A 14,013-nucleotide genomic window follows, 5' to 3' on the forward strand; every position below is an offset into this window, starting at 1 on the left:
TGAAACCCCAAACTATGAAACCCAGAAACCCAAATTTCAATCAGACATTGAACTAGCTAGGCCTGAGTTTCGAAACCTTACCCAATCTTTGGTGAAGCGACCGAGAAAGTGTATGGATGAGACTATGAGAGAGAGGGAGAGACTCTGAGAGAGCGAGAGAGGCCGAGAGGGGCTGAAAATGACATGAGAGAAAATGATGAAAAATATTGTAAAAAAGGTCATCTTTGTGGTAATTACAAATTCTAGGACCAAATTTACTGGTTTATGAACCACTTTACAAAATTGAAGACGAATATGTTGTTCGGGTGATAATCTTCATATTTTAGATTGAATAGAGCATGTGTCCCAACTCATGTAATAGAGATCTCGATTGTGTAATTGGGTGATACCTTGTGTAATGTTCGTCATTGAGAAAATAATTATATCTCTGACAACTGCTTATTACGATATACAAGGACAACTGATGAAAAATGTTGTAAAAAATGTCATCTTTGTGGTAATTACAAGGTCTACGACCACATTTACAGGTTTATGAACCATTTTACAAAATTGAATACGAATGTGTTGTCCGGGTGCTAAATCTTCATATTTCATACTAAATAGAGCATGTGTCCTCATTCACGTAATAGAGTTCTTGATTGTGTAATTGGGTGGTAACTTGTGTAATGTTCCCAATTAAGAAAATAATTACATCACTGACAACGATTATTATGAATATAAGGACAGATGATGAAAAATATCGTAAAAACTGTTCTGTTTGTGGTAATTACAAGTTCTAAGACAACATCTACCCGTTTATGAACCATTTTACAAAATTGACAACAAATGTGTTGTACAAGTGGTAAATCTTCATATTTATACCAAATAGAGCATGTGTTCTCATTCATGTAATATAGTTCTCGATTCTGTAATTGGGGTAAACCTTTTAGTAATTACTCAATTTAGGACAATATTTACAAGTATATGGACAATATTACAAATTCATGACAAATGTGTTGTGTAAGTGATAAATCTTCATATTTCATACTAAATAGAGCATGTGTTCTCATTCACGTAATAGAGTTCTCGATTGTGTAATTGGATGATAACTTGTGTAATGTTCCTCATTGAGAAAATAATTACATCACCAACAATGATTATTACTAATATAAGGACAAATGATGAAAAATGTTGTAAAAAATGTTCTGTTTGTAGTAATTACAAGTTCTAAGACAACATCTACTAGTTTATGAACAATTTTACAAAATTGACAACAAATGTGTTGTACAAGTGGTAAATCTTCATATTTATACCAAATAGAGCAAGTGTTCTCATTCACAATTTCACATAATATAGTTCTCGATTCTGTAATTGGGGTAAACCTTTTAGTAATTACTCAATTTAGGACAATATTTACAAGTATATGGACAATATTACAAATTCATGACAAATGTGTGCTTAAAAATGTAATTTTAATTTTTTTAAATTGCCATGTGTCAAAATTTAAATGGGTAACCTGATGACCTATTCATCAGGTTACCATCATATTAACTTGTTATATATTTTAAAAAAAAAAAAAAAAAAAAAAGGTATCCCATACTGGGGGGGTACTATAGTCTGTCTCTAACAAGAATTCCAGATGATCGATCTTATCTAATGGATGCAGTTAGTTGTTACATTCACAGGCCGTGGGGATTAGACTTTTATATATTTAATAAATAATAGCGTCGTCATTCTTGTTTTGTCCTACAACCCATAGTCCTAGCTACAATCGAAGTTAATTACTTGTTTTTCAAATTATGAAACCAAAAATGAAAAACCTAGCTGGTCGGGATTATGTTGAGAAGCATTCTCCGTCGTTGTTCAAGAAACGAAAATGAAGAAGCACTCGTCAAGACTCGTAGGCTGTGGCAACAATTAATTAAAAAGGCAGTGACCACTTACCTAAATTAGGCCCAACAGGAACCCAAACACTACATCAAGAGATATTTGTGCCTACTTACCCAAACTAATAGTGCAACGACGCTTCTGGGCTCCGAAAACAAATAAATTACAAGCCGTGTCACTACCCCTTACCCACTAACACCACGACTTCCTTTCCAGTTCTCTCTCTCTCTCTCTCTCTCTCTCTCTCTCTCTCTCTCTCTCTCTCTCTCTCTCTCTCTCTCTCTCTCTCTCTCTCTCTCTCTCTCTCTCTCTCTCTCTCTCTCTCTCTCTCTCTCTCTCTCTCTCTCTCTCTCTCTCTCTGTGTGTGTGTGTGTGTGTGTGTTAAACAAGCACGATAGTCACCGAACACCAGGGATTAAGATTCAAGGTCCTGTAGCGGTTGTATTTTCTCCAGCTTCGGAAACATCGAAAGAGGTAAAAATTGAATTTCTGATTCGTTTTTCAGATTTTCAAGTTTTCTGCGAAATTGATTACATAAATCTTCAATATAAACTTGTTGATAGCTTAAATTTTGTTTATATCTATGAAATAGACTTTGCATGTGCGAAAATCTGTGAAATCTAGGGTTTCTGGTTCATACGTGTGAAATATACTGTTATGAATGTTGGTTTTTTTTATTATAAACTATTAATTGAGTGAAAATGGAGACTCGTTGAAAGCCTATTGTGGAGTTGAAACCCAAAAAAAAAAAAAGATTATTTCCCCGTAATAATATGTCTATTGGGGGGTAATAATCACTGCACTGTTTATTAAAGTATACTAATCTGTTATTGATTGAAAATGGAGTGTTTTCTTGGTGGTCTATTGGGGGGGGCAGTAGACAGATTATGGCCCCCCAATAATTTCTTAACTGTGGTTAATTAATGTACATACATGTACGTTTGCAAGCATAATTAGCTCTAATGGGCTACGCTCATTCTACCGCCAAAGGTACTAATTCCAACCAAAGGAATGACATGCAGACACACCGCCAGGCAGGCTACAGCCCCAACGTCGGACCACCTCCAGATCGCCGCCGACGCGCCGCCACGCGCCGCGCCAAGATGGCATCAGAAGCTTCTGAAACTGGGAACTGAAGCATATCAGTCCCACATCGAAAACAAAGAGAAGATCAATCTCTTCCTCACCTATAAAAGGTCCTCTCCTCTCTCCTCATTAATTACGCATTCAATACTTACCTGCTGTTACTTTGTCAACATAAATACATTGACTAACTTAGGCATCGGAGAGTTGAAGACCGCCCAACGCGGTCTCCCTCTGACGCCCTTTGTATTTTACTTGACAGGTAGCGGAGATTTTGAAAGCGTCACAAGTATCGATCCGCCCACCGGATCAGCGTTAACAAAGGTTCAGCTACCGCCGAACTTTTAGACATTAACAATTAATCACTGAAATTAGAGGTTTGAAAAGTCTTATGTTGTTTTGAGTTTATTAAAGTACAATAATCTGTGAATGATAGAAACTGGTCATTTTTTTCTTTACTTGTTGGAGAGTGGGTCTTCCCGGAATAAGCTCAATCGGAGTGGAGATTTTGTGGTGATGGGTCCGATGTCCAATTCGTTTGCAGGAGAGGTAGGGTGGAGGCGGCGGTTTGTTGGCCAGTGGGCAGGGATGGTGTTGCTGCGGCGTCTTCTTGGGGCGGATTCAAGTTCGGCGGAGCGAGCAGTGGTTGGTGGTTGGATCCATCCGGATCTCGTCGCAAATCCGGTGGGGATTGGGTGGATCTTGGTGTTGGATGGAGCAGCAAGCGGCGACAGGAGTTCCAGATCTGGCGGCAGCGGCGTCTGTGCGACCGAGGGCGGGGTTCGACAACTACGGCGTCGCGGTGACTTTGAGGGTGAGGTGGTGGTGGCGGGGATTTCTGTGCAAACGGTTTTTTGGGCTGGGTCCAAGGCCTCAAACCTCCTGGCCTTGCTCCAATTTTATTGCTTGTTTGGTTGTTGTTGTTTTTTTTTTTTTTTTTTTTTTTCTGTTGTTGCTTTGTTAGAAATAAGCTCCAACCGTGTTCTGGTTAGAAGAAGTGGCCTGTGTGCCAGTCTCTGCACCTTGTGTGCCTGTTTTGCTCTAGGTAGGCGACGAGTTCCTTGCACTTGCAAATGGTCGCTGCCTCCTAGTAGCAGTGTGAAACTAAGTGTCACTGGATGTTGTTTCCAGTGGCATCATGATGGGAAAGCTGTGTGTATGGTAGTTATGCTTTGCTGTAATCGAGTTGCAGACCAAGTTATCTTTCCGTTGTGTTACCGCTGCGTTAATGCAGCTAAAGCAAATAGAGTCGCCAGTAGAGCGTTCTTTGCTAGTCGGTGCTTTGTTGAGTACAAGTGTTTAGTAGAGACTCAGGATAGTATTTCAGGATGTTCTCTAGGTACTTATTGTAATCAGGGGTTTAGGCTCAATGTCTCCCCCTTGTATTCGACAGTTTCTTTAATTAAGGCTATCAAGGCTTGAGGCCTACCGCACCGCCATTTTTCTCAAAAAAAAAAAAAAAACTGGTCATTTTTTGGGTGGTCTATTGGGAGACAGATTATTCCCCCCCCCCCCCCCCAAATAATGTCTTTAACTGTGGTTCATTAATAATTGAAATTAGGGCTTTGAAACGTCTTCTGTTTCTTTATGTTTATTAAAGTACACTAATCTGTTATTGATTGAAAATGGAGTTTTCTTGGTGGTCTATTGGGGGGCAATAGACAAATTATTACCCCTAATGTCTTTATTATGGGCCAGTAATGTTAGAAACTTTGATTTTGAAAGTCTAAGATGATGATTTTGGTTTTGTTTGGGTGCAGAATGGCAAGACCAAGATTCAACCTATTGAGTGATTTTGAATAGGAAGCACACAGTTGAGTAAATCATGACTCTTGATGGAGCTAGGAGAAATTGAAAACTGAAATCCTGAACATGATATCTAACTTCTAATGTACTGTAAAGTAGGATCTTTATTTTGAAAGTAAGAATTTAACTTAGGGATTCTGAAAGTAGGGATTGTACATTCTCGTATGCAATTTATTTTCCAATTACAGTGAAATGACATGATTTGGATGATGTGATATACTTCTATTGCATTCAAATTATTACAGGTCCTTTCAACAAATTGCAGATAGATTCAAGTCCCCCAAATAAACAGGTTTATTGGAGGATCATAAAAACTTTATTGCCCCCAATAATCTTTATAAAGATGGTCAAAAGTAACTCAGTTGAGTTTTAAATTAGTTTGCAAAAGTACAGGTATTCAAAATCAATACTTAGTGAACTAAAGTCTCAAAATAATCAGGTTTATTGGGGGGGGGGGGGGGGCAATAAAAATTGTATTGCCCATCTTTATAAAGATGGTTAGAAGTAACTCAGTTGGGTTTTTAATTAGTTTACAAAAGTACAGGCATTCATAATCAATACTTGGTGAACTAAAGTCCCTAAATAATCAGGTTTATTGGGGGGCAATAAAATCTCTATTGCCCCCTAATAAACCTCTTATAATCAGTCATTGCAAACTCAATCATGTTCAAAATTTAATCCATTTCTTAAAAAGCAACAGAAATTAAAATAAAAGTCAATATCAATCATCCTCAAAAGAAAAATGTTACAATGAGCCTGAATATAAACAATTATTGCCCCCCAACCCCCCCCTCCCGATAAACCTATTACTGCCCCCTATAAAAACTGTAAAACCTAACAATTCTTTCCAGAAACATGTACTACTGCTTCAGAGGAATTATATAACGTTTGCCAGAATAAATGCACCTAGCAACTAAAGGATCACCCATATTCCTGCAAAAAATAACAAACCAAAACTATTATTACCAATAAACAGATTATTGCCCCCCAATAATAACGTTAGAACTACCAAAACACATCAGAAGTAGTAACAAATTACTCTGAATACAAAGGAAAAGATCACTGAACAACTATTATAGGGACTTCATAACAATTAAGACACATTACTGCCCCCCAATAGACAGATTATTGCCCCCCAATGTAGTTAAAACTAGCAAAACACTTCAGAAAACTGTAACAAATTGCTCTGAACACAAAGGAAAAGATCACTAAACAACAATTATATATAGAGACTGAATAACAATTAAGACACATTATTGCCTTCAATAGACAAATTATTGCCCCCCAATAATATAGTCAGAATTACAAAAACACTTCACAACTAGTTCAAACTTAACACGAAGCTCAGATTCACCAAAATCAATTCGAAATTAACACAGCAATTCAAAACTAACACAATATACACAAAAAGACCTAGAAATTCAAATCAAACAGATTAAACCGAGCTAAAATCAAACAATTAGAGATCGATGAAGAAAAGAATCAAACCGCGATGAAGGAGGAACATAAACAAGAGCTAGATCTCGGTCCATGGTGATAATCACAGCACAACTCCTCTATCTAGAAATCGCATAACTTCTCTCTCTAGAAATCGCAAAGCTCCTCTCTCTCCAGAAATTGCATAGCTCCTCTCTCTCTCTCTAAAATGGCAGAGCTTCTCTCTCTAAATCTCATTCTGTTTCAATTTTCAGTTTTAACAGTTACAAAAGGGCAAAATGGTCCAAAAATTTGAAGAAAACAAGCCCATAGAGAAAGAGTTGGGTAAGTGGGGTTAAAAAGTGTAACTTGTTGTTTAAGTAGTCAATCTCTTAGAGTGTTGGGTAAGTGGGGTTAATTAACCCCAAATTTGGGTAAATGATCATTTCCCCTTAATTAAACTATGTTTATTTTCTTATGTAAGAAATGTCTTTTTTGTCCTTATATGTAGGGGCACATGTGTGACACATGCTTGGTTTTAATAGAGACTCGACGGAAATTAATGGAAGTACTTAACTAATACAATTTTTTTAGTTCAGGTACCTGATTGATCGTTTTTGAAGTTCAGGTACTATATTGTCTGGTTCAATAAAGTTCATACCCCACCCCATGATAAAATCTTTGTAAATTTTAACCCCTATGAAGGGGTCTAATGAGAATGAACCACATACTTTTATTCATAGTTCCTCATTTATTCTCTCTCTGTGTTTTTTTTTTTTTAAAGGGAAAAAGTTCATTGAAATATCAGCGATAGAAATTGCTTAAGAGGGTATTTCGAATAAAAGTGAAAACATACACGAGTCAAAATTGGCTTGACCCTAGACCTAAGGTAAAACAAACTAGGAGGAGTACTACACTTCCTAATACAATATAATGCATATTTGAATTAACAACGTAAACACTAGCAGGACTCAAAAGTAAATTCATACTCTAAAGATAATTACCAACAATAGAAACATTGTCATGTCAACCTTTAGAGTTATGAATCAACATATTAGAGACTGCTTTAGGGAAAGCAAGAATTCGGTTGATCGAACATATCCTCATAGTAGGACAATTCGCATAACTCGCTAAGGCATGCAATTGAAATACTCACATGCACGTATACTAACAAAAAAAATGTAAAATCTTCATGGACATAAGATTTAGACAAGGAGATATATTTATTCCGTAAACCATGGTGTTTAGATGTTTTTTTTTTTTTTTTTTTTGCTTCTTCAAATAATCAGATAAATATGCGATATTAACTCATCGATGACTATTCTCTCCGGTGTAAACTTCAAATCTAGATTATAGACAATTTTTGGATTTAGAAGAAAAGGCCCAAACGATAGGGAAAGTGCCCTTTCTCTTTGAAAGGCCCAAAATAATAGTCGCCGGTGGCGGTCGTAAACTATAAAATCACAAATCGTATTCACCAAAACCGAGCAGTGAGGCAGTAAGCTCTCAACTGAATCTTTTTACAGTATGAAACTTAGGGTTGTACATGGAGTCCCCATATTCCCTCACTCCACACACCTCAATCACCTCCACAACCAGCGTCGCTGCTTCACTTCTCTTCTGAAGAAACTCCAAAAGACCACTCAGGTCCGCGCTTCTCTCAATGGCGGAAGTGGAAGTTCCAAAGGTCAGTGAAATTCACTTCCAAATGAATCAGCCTTTTGATTTAGTTTGAAGCAATACCCTGATTTTCAGATAAAATATAGGACTCAGTGTAGCTAAAGAAACTTATGAGTGTGGTTTAGATGAAGGGAATTTGAAAAAAAAAAAAAAAATTGGGGTGTTTGTTGACTAATTGTGAGCTGTGTATGCAGGAAATGGTGATTGGTTTCTGTTGCCCGGCGCAACGGTGGCTACACTACTGATGCTGGGTGCTCTACATGCTCGTCGGATGTATGAGGACATGAAGGTATATCTGGATGAATCACATTTGGTTTATTAACAGTACATTTCAGAATAAATGAGCTTGAGATGTGTCTTGAGTAAAAGGAACAGATTATTGAACCAATGCTTCACAATTTGAATGTGTATTTTTTTTTTTGAAAAGAAGAATGTGTATTTACATAGTCATAGTTATTGTATGCAGTGTCTATTCCTTTTGGGGATTTTAGAGATTACATGCAATGTTGTACCTGTTTTGGATAACAATTTCTATTTTATGTGATTTCTGTTTCTTGAAAAGAAAGTGTATGTAGGAAATGTATCACAATTTTTACGCGTACGAATGTTACTGATCATCAGTGGGAAGGTGTCTAGGATTTGTGGTGATTGTTCATTTCTTAAATAATTTTTGCCACTTGATTGATAGGTTGTGGAGGCACATGAGAAGGGAACTGAATTTGAGTTCCAGCCTGATGTAAAAGTAATATATCGATACCTTCCCTGATTTTTTTGCAATTTTCTTGATTTCACTTATAGCTGCTATGTTTTTGTTGCAAATATGGTTCCTTCATTTCTATCTCTGACTTGACCTTTTTGTTACATTAGTCTACATTCTTAAGGTTACTGCCTCTGCGCTCCATTTCAAGATGTTGGGGAGTGTTGACAAGTGTGGTAAGATCTTCCTGTTTCTTGATCTAGGTTTCCTATTTTCGAGCTACATGTTTTGTTTATTTCAATTCCCTATGTAGAGAAAGAATTTGTGTTGTATTGTTTTAATTCTTTTTATGATATCATGATATACCCACTGCAACATTTCCAGGAAATTCCAGTCTTGTTGCGTTCACATGTTTATGGAGCCTGGGCTCGAGCATTCCATTCAAGTATGATTGTTTTACCTGTTTTATTATTGATGCATCATTAATTGGATAAGACTTTTGCCTCTATAGAATTTCATTTAATAGTTACATATACAAGTGCTGGCAATTTTTGCATGAAAAGTTAAAGATAATGACATATATTAAAATGATTTGTTTGCATTTAAGACTTAGAAGAAGCAGCTCTGCCTCTGGATGAATATGCATCATTACGAGATTTCTTTGTACGCACCTTGAAAGAAGGTTCCAGGCCTATTGACCCCGATCCCCAATGTCTGGTAACTGGTAACAAGCTTTTTGGACTTTCTATCTGTCCAAATTTTTCCGTATGAAGTATTTTCACTTTTCAGCATTACATGACTTTGTTTATGGGTAATAGGTTAGTCCTGTCGATGGTACTGTACTAAGATTTGGGGAGATTAAAGGAGCAGGTGCTATGATTGAGCAAGTCAAAGGGTTTTCTTATTCAGTCTTTTCTCTTCTTGGGGCAACCTCATTTCTTCCTACTATAGCTAAAGGAGATATGCATGATGAGAGTAGTGAAGCAGAAAATGCTTCTGGGGAGAAGAGTAGGAAGTCATGGTGGAGTATATCATTCGCATCTCCTAAAGTTTGGAACCCTTACTCAGCACGGTAATGAGATTATGCACGCTAATAGCTCCATTTAGTTGACACATCACTGTTGGTCATATTGGTCATGTATCAACGTGAATATGATGCTAACAAATACATAAATTTTTATTGCAGTCCTACGAAAGGCCTTTTTTACTGTGTAATTTACTTGAAGCCTGGAGATTATCATCGTATACATGCACCTGCTGATTGGAATATTCTTGTCCGCCGGCATTTTTCTGGTAAGCTCAATGCTGAGGAACCTTTATGCTCAACACATCGGGGATGGTTCCTTACTTAACATCGTATTAATAATTCAGATTATGAATGAATTTGGCTCCCTGATTTTAATGAATATGCTCTTTATCTAAATCTTTCTTTGCTATATACTATTGGCCATTCAGTTTATTTGCATATGTTGTAGTGACAATCAGCTTTGACTCTAATAATATATAGTTGGTTTCGTCGTTTTTATATTTATGTTATGTTATCTACTTTGAAGGTCGTCTATATCCTGTAAATGAACGTGCTACAAGAACAATCAGAAATCTTTATGTTGAGAATGAACGGGTAAGTTGTTTCTTATTGGCCCTTTGAGAGTAGTCTTATTAAATTCTATGTTTATTTGTTGTATTATCGATTTCATTATTGGTACGTGAGATGCATTACTAGATGGAGCAACTAAATTCTTGAAGAAGAAAAAATCATTTATGGTATAATCACAAATTCAAGAACTAATCTAATGTGAAAATATGCAAAGACCAGCCAAGTGAAATGCAGGCGATGGATATAAAGAACATAATGACGGCCTGTATGAGGTTAGCTAAAAGTGGATGCCACATTGAATGCATATAAAAGGAATTCGACTAGGTGTCACATTCTACCAATGAAAACATAAGTTCCTTGCCAGTTGCAATATATGGCATTTTGCTGAACCCTTAGTGCATTGTAGTGTTCCACAGTTCTCCCATTGTCAGATAGTTTGAATATGTGAATTTGCTCTGCTCTGGCCTTTTACATTTCCTATCTTTTTCAGGCTAGAATTAGATATAGGTCAGTGTGCATCCTTCCCTGATCTTTCTTTGACTACACTCTTTTCTTTGTTATTTTTTCATGTCATCAGGTTGTTCTGGAAGGTCTATGGCAAGAAGGATTTATGGCACTTGCTGCTGTTGGTGCAACAAATATTGGATCAATTGAGGTAGAGTTAGCTCTTTGCAGATCATGAGTTGATTTTTCAGGGCATGCATGCTCAAACACTGACAGTAAACGTAGACACCACTTGCACAAAAATATTTCCTCTACTGATACTTCTGGGTTGATATTTACCAACTCAAAATAAGTTGGACAGTTAAGCTCAAAAGGTTGACAATATGAGGCTAGATTTTAGGACACAATCAAATACTGGTATGGAAGGACCAGTTGATGCATAGGGTTTTCTTTCAAGAAAAAATTTAATGGGCATGTCAGTTAATAAGGTAACCAAGATGGGGTATAGACCTATAGTTTAGATGAAGACTGCACAACTGAGTATACCAACCCACTCAAGCAGTTGAGCCTGAAAAGGAAAAATAAAAATCAAATGTCGTTAATTCATGAGTGCCAACCACAACCGGAGATTGACTTGGCTGTAATTGCAGTACCACTTACTCTGATAGTCTTGCTATGTTATTGACTTTGTCTGAATTTGGATGTGCAGCTTTCCATTGAACCTGAACTTCGGACGAACCAGGCAAAAAAGAAGTTACTGCACTCTGATCGTCCAGAAGAACGGTTGTATGAACCTGATGGTATTGGTAGGACGCTCAAGAAAGGCGATGAGGTTAGAAAAATGTCTTCCTGACTTTGTATGATTGACTTGGTTTTAGTTGTCTTGTCCGAGATATTAACAAAACAAATCTGCTAGGGGGATTTAAAACCAGTATAAAGCCATAAAATCTTCTGTTTTACTTCTTTTAATGCTTCCATGATTCGCTTCCCTTGAACTCCTCTTCCATTGGTTTTCAACTTTGCTGTGTTAGTATTTCTGCTTATACAGGGTTCTGGTATTGTCTTTTACTTCAGGTAGCTGCATTCAATATGGGGTCAACGGTTGTGCTTGTTTTCCAGGCTCCCATATCACTTTCACCAGAAAATGGGGAGTCCTCATCAGATTTCAAGTTTTTGGTCCAACGTGGGGATAGAGTCCGTGTTGGAGAAGCCCTTGGGAGGTGCCAAGATCAGTAAGGCACTAGTAGTCTAATCATATGGTGTTCATTATTCAATCACTTGGCCACCGTAATGCTTCCTTTTGCAGATTCTACTTTTTCAAATGCCGTTCAACTAGCTCCATTCTTGTAATTGTATATTGTAAGAAACTCGGGTGTTCGAGGGCAATATAATGGAGAAATTTGAGTACATATTAGTGTAATACTGTCCTTTGCAGGTTTATATTTTTCCAGAGCCATTTAAATTGCTCTTTTCCTGTGAATTATATAAACTTGGTGTTCGAGTTAGATAATGATGTAACAAAATAAGCCATTGTAAAAAGATGTTGCTCCATAAATCAGCTATGATTTTCACCAAGCAGATGCATAGTGTAGTGAACCTGGATCAACTACAATACACCTTGATGCCTAGGAGGACATGCTGTGTATCTCAAACTTTTAGAACAAAAAAAAACCCTCTCTTGGATCAATGTTTACGAACCATTTCAAATTCAAAACTGCAGAATGCAGATCTTACAATGTGTTGATAACTTCACAAATGATTAAATCATCAACTCTTATCAGCATATCTTGCATCAAATGAATAGAAACAAGTGATAAAATAGAAAAACATCAAAAACGCATGTGGCAGTTCTTGGTCTCCCACTATCTTCATTCCCTAGAAAACCTCTTGCATACCAATAGTGTAGCACCCCTCTCAGTCTCTCACAATAACTGGTCATTTGACATACTGGAGTTGGATGTAAAAGGGTCATTACACCAGTCACATGCGAGAATTTGTCCTCCCCCACCCAGGCAACTCAACTTGTTTTCGTAAACCTCTTCTAGCATGCAGACCAAAAGCAAGAACATGCAGGAGATGACAGGAACTTAAAGAAATGCTCAGTATTATGAAAGTTATACGTCGCTAACTGGGTACAGGAATAAAAAGAATACCCATTCCGCCACCAGCTGAACAAACCCAAACCCAACCACAAGCTATTTTCCTGGTGAAACTAGAGGGGTAAGCACGCCCACCCAACTTTTATACTCAACTGAACCAACAGCTCAAAAAGAACTCCCACCAGATGTGCTCTTCACAATCATAAACCACTTCAAATTACAGAATGTAAAAGCATACAAAAGGAACCTCAAAAACCAGCCCTGCCTTAACTAATCACATAATAGCACACAATGTGGATTGGAGATATGGTATCGTATATGCAAGCAAATTTATATCTGATTTATTATCCAGCTCAAAACAAAAAAAAAAATCCCCACCAAATGGTTCTATTCCACTTTATATCAGTGACTATTTCTTAAGAGAAACCAAGAACAACAGGAAGAAATTATTCCAGTCATGAGGGGCATGTATACCATAAGCATCAATCTAGCTGCATTACTAAACCCAGCAGTAAAAATACAGAGTCAAATATCATTGTACAAAATCTAATTAGAATTCCACACGAAACCATATAACAGATCGAAGTTTCAATGAATTTACACTTCTAAAGTAGGTTTCCATCAATGCCTGCCTGCTTTTCCACTTCTCAACACTCACCCCACACGAAAAAAAAAAAAAATCGAATCCGGAGTCCTCCTTAATATCTCTATATCAAAACTTTGTTCCTGAAAACACCACCACAAATCCCTAAATCAGATTCAATTGAAACCCCTAAACTGAAAACTGGGCCAATTTCAGAAATACGAAAACTTTGGGGGACGAAAATGAAAAACTCGAAAAGGGCACACCTACGTCTGTTTGGAGTAGGAAGAGGCAGAAGGAACACGCTTGTTACGGAACATCATGTAACCGACGGGTAAGACGACTCCGATCATCATGATCGCCGCTCCGATTAGGTATCTCAGTATGCTCGGCGGTTCCACCTCCACCAATCTCCTGAGCTGCACAGGATCGGAGCCAATTGTTAAGGATTATACAGAAACACGTAGATCTGGATCCATAATTAGAAAGAGAAAGAGAGAGAGTTACAGGCATTGTTGGAGCTGTAGAGGTTCAGCTCTGGATGGCTGTGACGGCGGTGGAAGGGCCTGGGATTTTCCGGTGACGGGAAGAAGGGGATCGGAGTTGAGACTATATCAGTATTTTGCTCATCAGAAGAAGAAGAAGGAAGTCGAGTCGCGACTTGGTCATTTTGATTAAATGTGTTTACTCCCAAGAGAGTTGGGGAAGCCAAGCCCACTAAGCAAAAAGGCGAAGTCTGAGC

At 37.5% G+C, this 14,013-nt stretch overlaps 2 protein-coding genes across 3 annotated transcripts; one reads left to right on the top strand and one right to left on the bottom strand.

The window, feature by feature from the left end:
• Positions 1-7,584: 7,584 nt before the first annotated feature.
• On the top strand, positions 7,585-11,996 carry LOC133744159 (phosphatidylserine decarboxylase proenzyme 1, mitochondrial). The gene is made up of 12 exons (XM_062172304.1): positions 7,585-7,858; positions 8,046-8,140; positions 8,540-8,593; positions 8,719-8,784; positions 8,933-8,993; positions 9,156-9,265; positions 9,367-9,620; positions 9,735-9,841; positions 10,102-10,169; positions 10,723-10,800; positions 11,299-11,421; positions 11,664-11,996. The coding sequence occupies exons 1-12, from the start codon at positions 7,699-7,701 to the stop codon at positions 11,823-11,825; spliced, it is 1,338 nt and encodes a 445-aa protein (XP_062028288.1). The 5' UTR covers positions 7,585-7,698; the 3' UTR covers positions 11,826-11,996.
• A 1,161-nt stretch (positions 11,997-13,157) lies between these two features.
• LOC133745330 (uncharacterized) lies at positions 13,158-13,953 on the bottom strand. Of its 2 annotated transcripts, none has more exons than XM_062173387.1 (3): positions 13,779-13,953; positions 13,538-13,690; positions 13,158-13,414 (listed from the first exon to the last, which is right to left on the bottom strand). In XM_062173387.1, exons 1-2 carry the CDS (start codon positions 13,782-13,784, stop codon positions 13,538-13,540), a joined length of 159 nt encoding a protein of 52 aa, XP_062029371.1. In that variant the 5' UTR covers positions 13,785-13,953; the 3' UTR covers positions 13,158-13,414. The 2 variants fall into 2 exon arrangements, with proteins under 2 accessions (XP_062029371.1, XP_062029370.1); XM_062173386.1 differs by having other exon boundaries at positions 13,542-13,690; positions 13,779-13,952.
• Positions 13,954-14,013: the final 60 nt, after the last annotated feature.

The sequence above is a fragment of the Rosa rugosa genome, chromosome 4 (assembly GCF_958449725.1).
Source record: "Rosa rugosa chromosome 4, drRosRugo1.1, whole genome shotgun sequence".
Classification (NCBI taxonomy): Eukaryota; Viridiplantae; Streptophyta; class Magnoliopsida; order Rosales; family Rosaceae; genus Rosa; species Rosa rugosa.